At 48.5% G+C, this 12753-nt stretch overlaps 1 protein-coding gene across 1 annotated transcript; it reads right to left on the bottom strand.

The window, feature by feature from the left end:
- Nucleotides 1–7452: 7452 nt before the first annotated feature.
- LOC144133505 (fibroblast growth factor receptor 2-like) lies at nt 7453–12423 on the bottom strand. The gene is made up of 2 exons (XM_077666651.1): nt 12323–12423; nt 7453–7696 (listed from the first exon to the last, which is right to left on the bottom strand). Exons 1-2 carry the CDS (start codon nt 12416–12418, stop codon nt 7598–7600), a joined length of 195 nt encoding a protein of 64 aa, XP_077522777.1. The 5' UTR covers nt 12419–12423; the 3' UTR covers nt 7453–7597.
- Nucleotides 12424–12753: the final 330 nt, after the last annotated feature.

Genomic DNA, 12753 nt, shown 5'->3' with positions numbered 1-12753 from the left:
AGACGGTGGCTCATGAAAGCGAAGCAGGGGCACTAGACAGACGTCTGCTTAACCTGTGTAAGCGAAAGAAGCAGTGGGAAGAGCAGCTTGGGGGCCGCACGTGGGACTGTGGACAAAAAAAGGATCCCTAACTCGGCAGAGAGATAGGGCGCACAGGAGTAACCTATGAGAAATAAAGGATATCAATGCATGGAGCCGCGAAGTGGTCACAGAAGTGGAGGAGGTTACAGAGACGGTGGCTCATGAAAGCGAAGCAGGGGCACTAGACAGACGTCTGCTTAACCTGTGGAAGTGAAAGAAGCAGTGGGAAGAGCAGCTTAGGGGCCGTACGATGGACAGTGGACTCAGAAAAAAGCTCCCCAACTCGGTAGAGAGATAGCGCGCACAGGAGTAACCTAGGAGAAATAAAGGATATCAATGCATGGAGCCGCGAAGTGGTCACAGAAGTGGAGGAGGTCACAGAGACGATGGCTGATGAAAGCGAAGCAGGGGCCCTAGACAGACATCTGCTTAACAAGTGAAAGCGAAAGAAGTGGGAATAGCAGCTTGGGGGCCGCACGTGGGGCAGTGGTCTCCGAAAAAGGATCCCCAACTCGGCATGTTTGATAGGGCGCACAGGTGTAACCTAGGAGAAATAAAGGATATCAATGCATAGAGCCGCGAAGTGGCCACAGAAGTGGAGGAGGTCACAGAGACGGTGGCTCATGAAAGCGAAGCCGGGGCACTATACAGACATCTGCTTAACCTGTGGAAGCGAAAGTAGCAGTGGGAAGAGCAGCTTAGGGGCCGCACGTCAGACAGTGGGCACTGAAAAAGGATCCCTAACTCGTCAGACAGATAGGGCGCACAGGAGTAACCTAATGGAATAAAGGATATCAATGCATGGAGCCGCAAAGTGGTCAGAGAGGTGGAGGAGGTCACAGAGACGGTGGCTGATGAAAGCGAAGCAGGGGCACTAGACAGACGTCTGCTTAACCTGTGGAAGCGAAAGAAGCAGTGGGAAGAGCAGCTTGGGGGCCGCACGTCGGAGAGTGGGCTCCGAAAAAGGATCCCCAAATCGGCAGAGAGATAGGGCGCACAGGAATAACCTAGGCGAAATAAAGGATATCAATGCATAGAGCCGCGAAGTGGTCACAGAAGTGGAGGAGGTCACAGAGACGGTGTGTATGAAAGCGAAGCAGGGCCACTAGACAGATATCTGCTTAACCTGTGAAGCGAAAGAAGCAGTGGCAAGAGCAGCTTAGGGGCCGCACGTCGGACAGTGGGCTCCGAAAAAGGATCCTTAACTCGGCAGACAGATAGGGCGCACAATAGTAACCTATGAGAAATAAAGGATATGAATGCATGGAGCCGCGAAGTGGTCATAAAAGTGGAGGAGGTCACAGAGACGGTGGCTCATGAAAGCGAAGCAGGGGCACTAGACAAGACGTCTGCTTAACCTGTGGAAGTGAAAGTAGCAGTGGGAAGAGCAGCTTAGGGGCCGCACGTCAGACAGTGAGCTCCGAAAAAGGATCCCTAACTCGGCAGACCGATAGGGCGCACAGGAGTAACCTAGTGGAATAAAGGATAGCAATGCATGGAGCCGCAAAGTGTTCAGAGAGGTAGAGGAGGTCACAGAGACGGTGGCTGATGAAAGCGAAGCAGGGGCACTAGACAGACGTCTGCTTAACCTGTGGAAGCGAAAGAAGCAGTGGGAAGAGCAGCTTATGCGCCGCACGTGGGACAGTGGGCTCCGAAAAAGGATCCCCAACTCGGCAGAGAGATAGGGCGCGCAGGAGTGACCTTGGAGAAATAAAGGATATCAATGCATGGAGCCGCGAAGTGGTCAGAGAAGTGGAGGAGGTCACAGAGACGGTGGCTGATGAAAGCGAAGCAGGAGCACTAGGCAGACGTCTGCTTAAGTGTGGAAGCGAAAGAAGCAGTGGGAAGAGCAGCTTGGGGGCCGCACGCGGAGAGTGGGCTCCGAAGAAGGATCCCCAACTCGGCAGAGAGATAGAGGAGCATGCGCTTGAATTAACCAAGCAAAACAGGGAAGGCATAGAGCAAGAGAGCAACATGAGTACTGCCAAGACCTGGCAGCTGCTCAGGCGCCTTGATGGACCCAGAGGCTGGCATGACCGCCGCTCGGCAGCAGCTCGACAAGCTCTTCCCTCAGTGCGATGGTTAGAGAAATAGCTATTAGAAGAAATACAGAGTTGATACGCAATACCGGCGATATTTGACATCATACCTCACTACCAGGGAGCGAAAAACCAGCCTCTGGACTCCGCATTCTCTCTGGCGGAGCTGAGAAGTGAAATAAATCTACTTAGAACGAAGCCGGCGGCGGGGCCGGACAGAGTGAGCCGTAAGATGCTACGGAAATTGGACGGTTGATCCATCATTCATCAGACGCGGGTACGATCCCGGCCGCGGCGGTAGATTTTCGATGGAGGCGAAATTCAAGAGGCCCGTGTACTGTGCGATGTCTGTGAACGTTTTAGAACCCCAGGTGGTCAAAACTTCCGGAGACCTTCCCTAAGGCGTCCCGCACAGCCTGAGTCGCTTTGGAACGTTAAACCCCAATAAACCATAAATCATAAATCATCATCAACCTGGCGGCCTACGTGCAAACCTGCTTGGAAGTGGGTTATATCCCCCAGGACTGGAAAACTACTAAAATAATCCTGATACCAAAACAAGGTAAGAAGCTAGGGCTGGAGAATATCGGACCAATCTCGCTCATTTCTTGCGTGGGGAATCTCATGGAGCACGTCGTACAAACCTATTTAAACGAATACATCTTAGCCAGAGGAAAGAGGACAGTCTTGCGACCCTTCGATTGATTTACTTTGAAATAAAGTTTTTCTATCTACCCATCCATCCAAGAAGGAACAACTTAAGAAGCTTTAAAGTTTTTGACGTGGCATCGACGTTTCCCCAATGTAAGCTGAACAGATTTTTTGCTTTGCTCAATCTAGAGTTATTGTCAAGCATGACGTTGTGTTAGGGCATTGAAGAATAGCAATAGACACCTGGGCTCTGTGCATGTGGTTTTATTGCGGGAATCCTGGCGGTTCATCGCTGGCTTCGCGCGGTCGTTCTGAGGACGCTACGCTCTACTTCTGGACAGAGGGGCAGCCAGTTAACGGACACCTTTAGCACGTCTTACCGTTACCGCAGTAACGCGAGTCCGCCAGTGCGCACGCGCTGATTAGCCCCGATGTGGCAGGGGCCATCCAGGCACCCTCAAGGCGATCTGCGCATGCGCACTGACGGTGCGCGGGCTACCGGTACTCCTTTAACTATAAGAAGATATGCTAAAGGTGTCGAACAAAGCACTGTCGCTCAGTTGCTGCTGCTCCGCCCCGACTGTCCAACGGAACATTTCTGTTGGCCCATTTTTTAGGTATTTGGGAGCCGCTCTTGAGGGCGCGCACAACGCGGCCGCTACAACCGACCGAGCAGGGCCCAGGACTCCATGGAGAGGCCCCATTGCCAGTCGGAACACTTTCTTGTGCGGCGACACTTGTGGACTTTTTGTCTCGAGCTCACCTGGACGTGTTCTACTTTGCGTTCATCCTGCCCCCGAAGACAGGCTCAACGAACGGCGCCGCGCTGTAGTGTTATACGCTTAGCTGCACCCTTTGGAAACGCTACAGGTGGACGTACAGTCTTGGTCAAAAGTATTATTGCCACAGCGTTCAGCTGCAGCGAAATCAATGTTCCTAGAATGCTCCGTGTAGCGGACCATTCAGAACACAAGTCAAGCAGGAAGCTTCTCTACCGCAAGAAGAAACGTGCTAGCTATTCAAGGTCATTCGATTTTTAATAGCTTTATCTGTGTTATGCGGCTGAAGGGAAAAACCTTTGGCCTTAAGACTATTGACGAAGACTGTACATGTCCCCAGTTTCTCGTGTCACGGCCCTGGAGCCATCGCGGAGACCACAGAGTAGCCGGGGGAGCCTTCACGTGCTAGCGGCGCCTTTTGTGCGTATGCCACTGTTCGCGCTTTGGAGCCTTTTCCCCTCGCGCATCCTACATAACAGGATGATTCATGTCAGAGCGATTGCTGGACGGCGTCAATGAGCATCTCCTTCGTGGGCTGTCTGTGAAATCTGCTATTTGCTGCGGTACCGGTGTCTTCCTTTCGTATGTTCTATGTTCACCAGTGTGCACAATGACATATCGGAACCCTCCGGCTCTAAGGTCGAATCAGCAGTGCTTAGTGGTCCTTTGAGCTCCGGAGAAACCACAGTATGGGGTCCAGTCCTTTCTGCATCGTCCCTTCCCATTGTGTGGGGAACCTTGGGTGTAAGAAAAGCAAAAATGGATGCATCATTTGCAGAGTTTAAGTGTAACACACTCCTCACCGCCAGCTTAAAGAGACGCCGAGGACAACTCTATTATTCGTTTTTAATGCGAAAGCACAATATGGCTCACTTGTGTCCGCAAAATTTGTCCGCAAAATGGGTCCTCACGATCCAGAGGTTAAAACTTGCAAATTAGTACTTAATCCGAGCACAATGTAATTGCCATGAGCCCACCGTGGCACTGCGCGTTGGTAGAATGCCTTCCGACAGCCTTCCGAAACTATATGTGCGAAAATGAGCCTTACGGGCGATCGAGAAGCGCAACAGGGTTTCGCATGCCCCACCGCTTGCTGTTGTGTTTGAAACAGCCATGGACTTGACGAAGACCACTGCATCAGTAGTGGTATGAGGACTCCCTGCGACCTCTGAAATCATGAAAAAGAAAGGAGTACTTGCGCGGGAGGGATCTCTCATGCTATCGCATTGTACTCTTAAGGGTAGGTTAAGCGTCGTCCAAGATTTTTTTAACGCGACAGCATTAATGCTCCCATTGGGCAGAACATCCGGCGTCGTCGGCGTCGGAGTCGGAATTCTGAGCGAAAAATCCCCAGAGAAGCAACCTATATGGGCAACCTATATGGGTGACCTTGTGATCACAACCTTCCGACCATATTGTGAGCAAACTTGTCTCCGTGGTAGGTGGCTGTTAAATCAATCATTGGTTGCGAGAAGTTACCCAGGAGGAGCAAGCTGGGTCGCACAAGCCCCACCGATGGCAGCACCTGCCATCGCAAGGCCATCGCTTAACCGATGCAACACTCCACCAGCAGTGGAATGAGTACTCCCAGGGATCTGTGAATGTGAAATCGAGAAGACCAATTCCGTATGCATGGGCGTTAGCACATTAAAGCTATCGCGTCATACCCTTAAGGCGGAGCTTAAAGGTGCAGTAAAGAGGAATTTGAACTCGTCTTTTTACCGTGGTAACTCGATCTACACGCTCCGGGCATTCTTATAAACTTCGAATTATTCTCCTGTGCAGCCGATTTCCTTAATTTAAATCGGATTAAATGTCCTGACTCCCGCTTTTTTTTAACTCAACGCTGAAGGTAGGAGGAGTCAACCAACGCATAGAGCGCCTTTCAGCCCGTGCCGTGGCTGCTTGTCGCTCTGCCATTGGCGGAGTGAGACGTAAATCCAAGGAGTCCACGCGTATTTTTATTTCCGTGGGCCTAATTTGCGGCTATGTTGTCTGCGACTGAAACTATTCACAGAAACCTAATAAATAAAATAAAAACGAAAGCGAAGCACCACTGTGAAAAATATGAACTTCCTGGTACACCTGGCAGTCGACAAAAATTACTAATATACACGGCTGCAACTACCACAAGGTGCTTTCTCTACTTTGAATGCAAGAATCCTAATTCGACAAGTGAATTTGTGACTCAGATTTTTTACAGAAAACAAAACAAGTGTGGACAGCAAAGGAATACTATTTACAGAAATGCGAGCACCGTAGCTCAGCAGATGCCAGCTTAGGAAAACCTGACAGTGTCTTGGCTACTAACTGCCTGCGTGTACTTCCAGAGTCGCAGTGTTTACACAGTTTACGACACACAGAGGCTGACGAGGAGCATGTTTACCCAGTGTGTGCTGGGTCTGCAGAAACACATTTTGCAACAGTGGTAAATATGTAATTATGCATTGCACTTATACATGCTTAAGCATTGTCGAGAACATTGTAGGAGGCAAAACCGTGAAAAATAGTGCGGCTCGATCTGCGCAGCTGAACTGCGCTATAAAGAAACCTAGCTTACGTTTTCTTGTTGGTCGGCCGGAAGTGCTGCTCTGGTGGGTGTGAGTAAATCATCTATTCTTTATCACAGCATAAATTTAGTAATTAGATGCTTAACTGCTAGCACCATCTCTGGCAGCATAGCAAGCTGTCAGGAATCAGTCATTTTATGGGCTTAATTTTTTTCCTTTCTCTACGTATTGAATGAGCGCCTATAAGGACACATACAGTGGGCACTCGTGAGATGTTAGTATTTTAATTAGCATTTAGTCACCTGCAAATTAAATTCGCTTTGACACTCGTTTGTCTCACGGAAGATCGGGGCGAAAACCATCACAGAGCCACATCTGGCCATGCTCGAACCTGAGGCGTGCCACAACATGCCACATGTATCCGTCCTCACTCTCCGAAGTGCTCTCGCTCCTGGTCAAGGCCACTGGAAAGCTGCGGAAAACCTTTTCTCGCACCCTTTAACTCGCGGAGCCGCGGTAAAGGCAGCTTATGGGATGCCATTCTTTCGCGTTTTTGCACGGCCCTGCTCGCGCAACCTCATACACTGTAAGAGCGTAAGAGCAGCACACGGGGCTCTAGGCGATGGCCACACATGCTCGAGGCTGGGCAAAGCGCGCCTGGAAACGGAGACTGCCAGATTGGCTTCTGCTGGAGCCCGTGCGCTTGCGATGCCCCCGGGCTGGCTCCCGTGAGCACAAAATAACGCGCCGGCTCCCTGCCTACCTCCGAAGTCACCTTCGTAACGCTCGTCGAGGGTGCGCTTTGCGAGGCGGGCGCCATGATCTAGACCTGGACCTTTCGCTTTTGCAAACCCACGCCCATGTAGCAGGCTCCCATTCCGCCTATGCACAAGGCTCATCGCTTCTCCGGTGCTGGGCGCGCGCAAGGTGTCGACTGCAACGTCTACGGCTACAGGCCGCCCTTTTCGGAGTGCTACGCTTGACGAGGGCCTTGTACAACAACAACAACAACAATTGGGGAGCTATCTAGATCCAGCGCTGCGCAGTGCTGAAATATGGATTACTACGTTTCAGTGACTGGCGGAGTCCCGCAGATAAGGCGGCAGTCAAAGCGCTGTGACGCGACAGAACAGCAATTACACTCTTAACCTTTGCGCGCCTTAGGAGAACGCGTATTACGCGGCAATTGCACTCACGAGAGAAAGCAGCTACTCTGTGCTGCCTTCTCTATAAGCTCGCTCGAAGCTAAGCTAAAGATCAGTTCGCATATACTGCATACAGTGCCGCTCAAACACGACCTAGCGTGAGTTTGCCTGCTTCGTGCCGACCACAATGTGCACGAGTTCACATCCCTCAAATGAGCGATACTTACACAATAAATAAAACCCATTTGGCATTATATAATCAGCTATACACAGCTTTTTACAAAAGGAAGAGGCGCTAGCATGCGCCACTAGCATGCGCCGCTTCGTGGGACGGGCTGCGCATCGTCGTCGATGGCGGGAGGGGGCAGCAGTCGCGCGACTAGGCAACGTCTTCAAACGGCCACGTGAGGCGCGGCGATCGAGAGCGACGACTCTCTCTCGGACGAGCTGGGCGGCGTGTCAAGCACAGGAATCGACAGGTCCAGGTACTCCTGCAAGGAGACGGGAAGGGGATTTCGTTACAGCACACGTTGTCTGACTCGGCACTTCTACCTTTTTCTTTTTAGGTGACCTCTGTCTCTGCTGTTCAGCTTCCAGCCGAATAAATCTCCATTTCTTTAAGCTGTTTTAATGACGATTCTTAATGCCTTTATAGAAACGGCCGAAATACCAGTCGAAATGAAAATGGCAATAATCGTGCCCTGTTTTGAAACTGGGGCGCGAAATAAGAAAATTATCGCCCAATCTCTGTTCTGCCAGCGTTATTCAAAAACATTCGAAAAACATTTACTCCTGACAGTGCACATTCTCCTGGATAAGCATAGAGTCATTTCTCACAGAGTCACAATGTGGATTTGTTCATGGCAGAGGCACTCAACTCCTTCACCAGGATTTTGTTGATATTTTGAATCCTCCTTATAAAGCTAATATGTTCGCGTGAGCACTTTTCTTGGATGTGTAGACCTCTCCTGTTCCATTAAAGTCCCTCCTCCTCCCGTTACTGGAGGTGAGTAAAGAGTTTGGTAGCATATGCCATAGTCTTGTTATAATTAAACACTCACTGATAGAATTTATAGGCCCCTTTTTGCTGTTGTTAATAATTTCTTACGGAATAGACGGCATTCAGTATCTATCGCGATGTCTCGCAGTCACTTTGCTGATATCAAAGCTGGCGTTCCACAGTGTTCCATCTTGAGCCCCTTATTTTCTAACGTTTTCTTTGACATTCTAGCTTGCTTAGCACCGGCTCGCCTCTGCCATCATGCAGACGATATGGTCAACCATCCATGAGAAAACCACTTTCCTCATGCCATCAATGGTCTTCTGAATGCTTCTGTGAAAGCTATGGATTGGTTTGCGCGAAATATTATCAATATTAATGAATGTATAACACAACCGTTTCCTTTCTGTATTCATTTAGTGAAAGCTTAACTGGAAAGTTCTTTAATTTCGCATACATCGACCTGTGATCTCTTTTCTTGAGCACAACTAAACTACACCCCCTCTATTAAATGCCTTGGATATTTAATGCAGGAGCCGCGAACTGGCAAAGAGCGGGGAGATTGTCACGTGGCACGCGCGTCACAGAGTGAAGTGTTTGATGTACGTCGCTGAAAAGTTGAAATCAGGTGCCTATCAAAACTAGCTAATAAGTTAACTTTTAGGCTTTAGTTAATCGCTTTACTAGTTAACGCGTTATGCCGCAAAAAGCGCCTATTTACAAAAAAAAGATTCAAAACTTCGTGCGAGCTTCCCTGAAACACGTGGTTTGTGTCTGTGTGTACTCACACACACACACCCATGTGTATGTGCATGTATATATATATATATATATATATATATATATATATATATATACATTAAGGAAGACAACAGTCACGGAAACCAAAGTGCATAGGGGAATGTTTCTATTTTTTTTTAATATCTTGTGCCAATCGATAAGTTTTTTTTAAAGAAAATTACTTACAAGCAGCAGAAAAAACAACCATGCCGCCGGTGGGATCCGAACCCACGACCTCCGAATATCGCGTCCGGTGCTCTTACCAACTGAGCTACGGCGACGGCTGTCCAATCTGCTGCTTTCGTGGGTATTTATGTTTTTGCGTGTAAGCGAACCTTGAGAGTGTTCACCAGCGCCATCCTCGTCCATAGCGGTGGACGTAGCACGTCCTGTAATACCGCAAGTGTGACGTAGAACGTCATGTAACGGCGAGGGCGGAAACTGTGCGAGAGCCCTCTGATGCTACCTATGGCATCAAGACTGCCAGAACCGAGACCCCCGTTAAGCTACTAGCAGACAAAGCAAATGAAGTGAGGGGCTCGTTTGACAAACACATTAAGGAAGACAACAGTCACGGAAACCAAAGTGCATAGGGGAATGTTTCTATTTTTTTTTAATATCTTGTGCCAATCGATAAGTTTTTTTAAAGAAAATTACTTACAAGCAGCAGAAAAAACAACCATGCCGCCGGTGGGATCCGAACCCACGACCTCCGAATATCGCGTCCGGTGCTCTTACCAACTGAGCTACGGCGACGGCTGTCCAATCTGCTGCTTTCGTGGGTATTTATGTTTTTGCGTGTAAGCGAACCTTGAGAGTGTTCACCAGCGCCATCCTCGTCCATAGCGGTGGACGTAGCACGTCCTGTAATACCGCAAGTGTGACGTAGAACGTCATGTAACGGCGAGGGCGGAAACTGTGCGAGAGCCCTCTTATGCTACCTATGGCATCAAGACTGCCAGAACCGAGACCCCCGTTAAGCTACTAGCAGACAAGGCAAATGAAGTGAGGGGCTCGTTTGACAAACACATTAAGGAAGACAACAGTCACGGAAACCAAAGTGCATAGGGGAATGTTTCTATTTTTTTTTAATATCTTGTGCCAATCGATAAGTTTTTTTTAAAGAAAATTACTTACAAGCAGCAGAAAAAACAACCATGCCGCCGGTGGGATCCGAACCCACGACCTCCGAATATCGCGTCCGGTGCTCTTACCAACTGAGCTACGGCGACGGCTGTCCAATCTGCTGCTTTCGTGGGTATTTATGTTTTTGCGTGTAAGCGAACCTTGAGAGTGTTCACCAGCGCCATCCTCGTCCATAGCGGTGGACGTAGCACGTCCTGTAATATCGCAAGTGTGACGTAGAACGTCATGTAACGGCGAGGGCGGAAACTGTGCGAGAGCCCTCTTATGCTACCTATGGCATCAAGACTGCCAGAACCGAGACCCCCGTTAAGCTACTAGCAGACAAGGCAAATGAAGTGAGGGGCTCGTTTGACAAACACATTAAGGAAGATAACAGTCACGGAAACCAAAGTGCATAGGGGAATGTTTCTATTTTTTTTTTAGTAGCTTAACGGGGGTCTCGGTTCTGGCAGTCTTGATGCCATAGGTAGCATCAGAGGGCTCTCGCACAGTTTCCGCCCTCGCCGTTACATGACGTTCTACGTCACACTTGCGGTATTACAGGACGTGCTACGTCCACCGCTATGGACGAGGATGGCGCTGGTGAACACTCTCAAGGTTCGCTTACACGCAAAAACATAAATACTCACGAAAGCAGCAGATTGGACAGCCGTCGCCGTAGCTCAGTTGGTAAGAGCACCGGACGCGATATTCGGAGGTCGTGGGTTCGGATCCCACCGGCGGCATGGTTGTTTTTTTCTGCTGCTTGTAAGTAATTTTCTTTAAAAAAACTTATCGATTGGCACAAGATATTAAAAAAATATAGAAACATTCCCCTATGCACTTTGGTTTCCGTGACTGTTGTCTTCCTTAATGTGTTTGTCAAACGAGCCCCTCACTTCATTTGCCTTGTCTGCTAGTAGCTTAACGGGGGTCTCGGTTCTGGCAGTCTTGATGCCATAGGTAGCATAAGAGGGCTCTCGCACAGTTTCCGCCCTCGCCGTTACATGACGTTCTACGTCACACTTGCGGTATTAGAGGACGTGCTACGTCCACCGCTATGGACGAGGATGGCGCTGGTGAACACTCTCAAGGTTCGCTTACACGCAAATACATAAATACCCACGAAAGCAGCAGATTGGACAGCCGTCGCCGTAGCTCAGTTGGTAAGAGCACCGGACGCGATATTCGGAGGTCGTGGGTTCGGATCCCACCGGCGGCATGGTTGTTTTTTTCTGCTGCTTGTAAGTAATTTTCTTTAAAAAAAAACTTATCGATTGGCACAAGATATTAAAAAAAAATAGAAACATTCCCCTATGCACTTTGGTTTCCGTGACTGTTGTCTTCCTTAATGTGTTTGTCAAACGAGCCCCTCACTTCATTTGCCTTGTCTGCTAGTATATATATATATATATATATATATATATATATATATATATATATATATATATATATATATATATATATATATATATATATAAAAGTGTCTTTGTAGAAGTGCCCACTTCTCTTAAATCTTTATTCTGCGGAGCCAACGCAACCTACGTTCGTAATATATATATATATATATATATCCCACATGCACACACACCCGGTGTTTCAGGGAAGACAAACTAATTTTCAAAAATACGATTTTGAAGTTAAAAACATGGATTTTGCGGCATAGTATTGCCAGGGTTGGCGGACACCAGAAAACCGGTGAATCACCTTAGCTGGTAAGCTTGTTATCTAATTTTCAATAATTAACTTTTCAAGTATCAGAGTTAATGGCCTCGTTGTAGTTGGAGATTTGTAGCTAGTCGTTATTAATAGCCATACCACTTTTTAGAATTTCCAAAACGCGATTGCCCTCGGTGCTGCGGCTAGACAAAATTTGACATTTTCGACTAGTTACTGCACTTGAGGGTTTCCTTTGCTTGCATGCTCTCCGAATCTGCATGTATTTTGGCATAATGTAGCCAAAATTTGTTGGGCCACATCGCCGAGGGTAATCGCGTTTTCGAAATTCTAAAAAGTGGTGTGAAATTTCTAAATTCGCGAACTTTCCTCTTCAATTAAGCAGAAACCTGTCCAGCCTGCACAGGGATGCCTTTGGGTCTTTTGTGACGGTATTATTACTATTATTATTATTATTATTATTTAAAAACGAAAGATAGCAGTAGCAACTGAAATGACGAGTGACATGTCTGCTGTGGGAAAAGGTCAGACACACCTGGTCCGTGGCGAAAGTCAAGATCCGGTCGAGGTCTTCCACGAGCTCTGTGAAGGTAGGTCGCTGGTATGGCGACTGGTTCCAGCATTCCCTCATTATCACATACCTGCAAAACAAAAGTGCAAGCGTTAAGACCACGAACCGTCCTGCAGCTGGCACTTGGTGCGATGCTCGAGCGGGAGATTGGCCCCATTGGCAACGTATACTGTGCACTGCACTGGCTCTCTAGACATTCGAGAGCTCGAAAGCCCTCTGTATAGGTCCACGTCGATTTGGCCTACTTTACAATAGAGCCGAAGATATTCATTTGTCGACTTAAGGTGGTGTCGCAGGGACTATAGGGCGCGGCTCTCTGGGGCGTCGAATCGGCGTTAATAGCGCTCCCCATTCAAGTCGGAATATATCTGCACAGTGAGGCGACTGGGGACAAA

The sequence above is a fragment of the Amblyomma americanum genome, chromosome 1, assembly GCF_052857255.1.
Source record: "Amblyomma americanum isolate KBUSLIRL-KWMA chromosome 1, ASM5285725v1, whole genome shotgun sequence".
NCBI classification, from domain to species: Eukaryota; Metazoa; Arthropoda; class Arachnida; order Ixodida; family Ixodidae; genus Amblyomma; species Amblyomma americanum.
The sequence above is the reverse complement of the archived record's forward strand: the minus strand, read 5'-3'. Positions and strand labels throughout refer to the sequence as shown.

Excerpts from the sequence above, each read along its gene's own strand:
- LOC144133505 (XM_077666651.1), bottom strand. The coding sequence starts at position 12,418 with ATGAGGGAATGCTGGAACCAGTCGCCATACCAGCGACCTACCTTCACA. Across the intron at positions 7,697-12,322 it reads TGACTTTCGCCACGGACCAG|GAGTACCTGGACCTGTCGAT; the intron begins GTGTGTCTGACC and ends GTCTCCTTGCAG.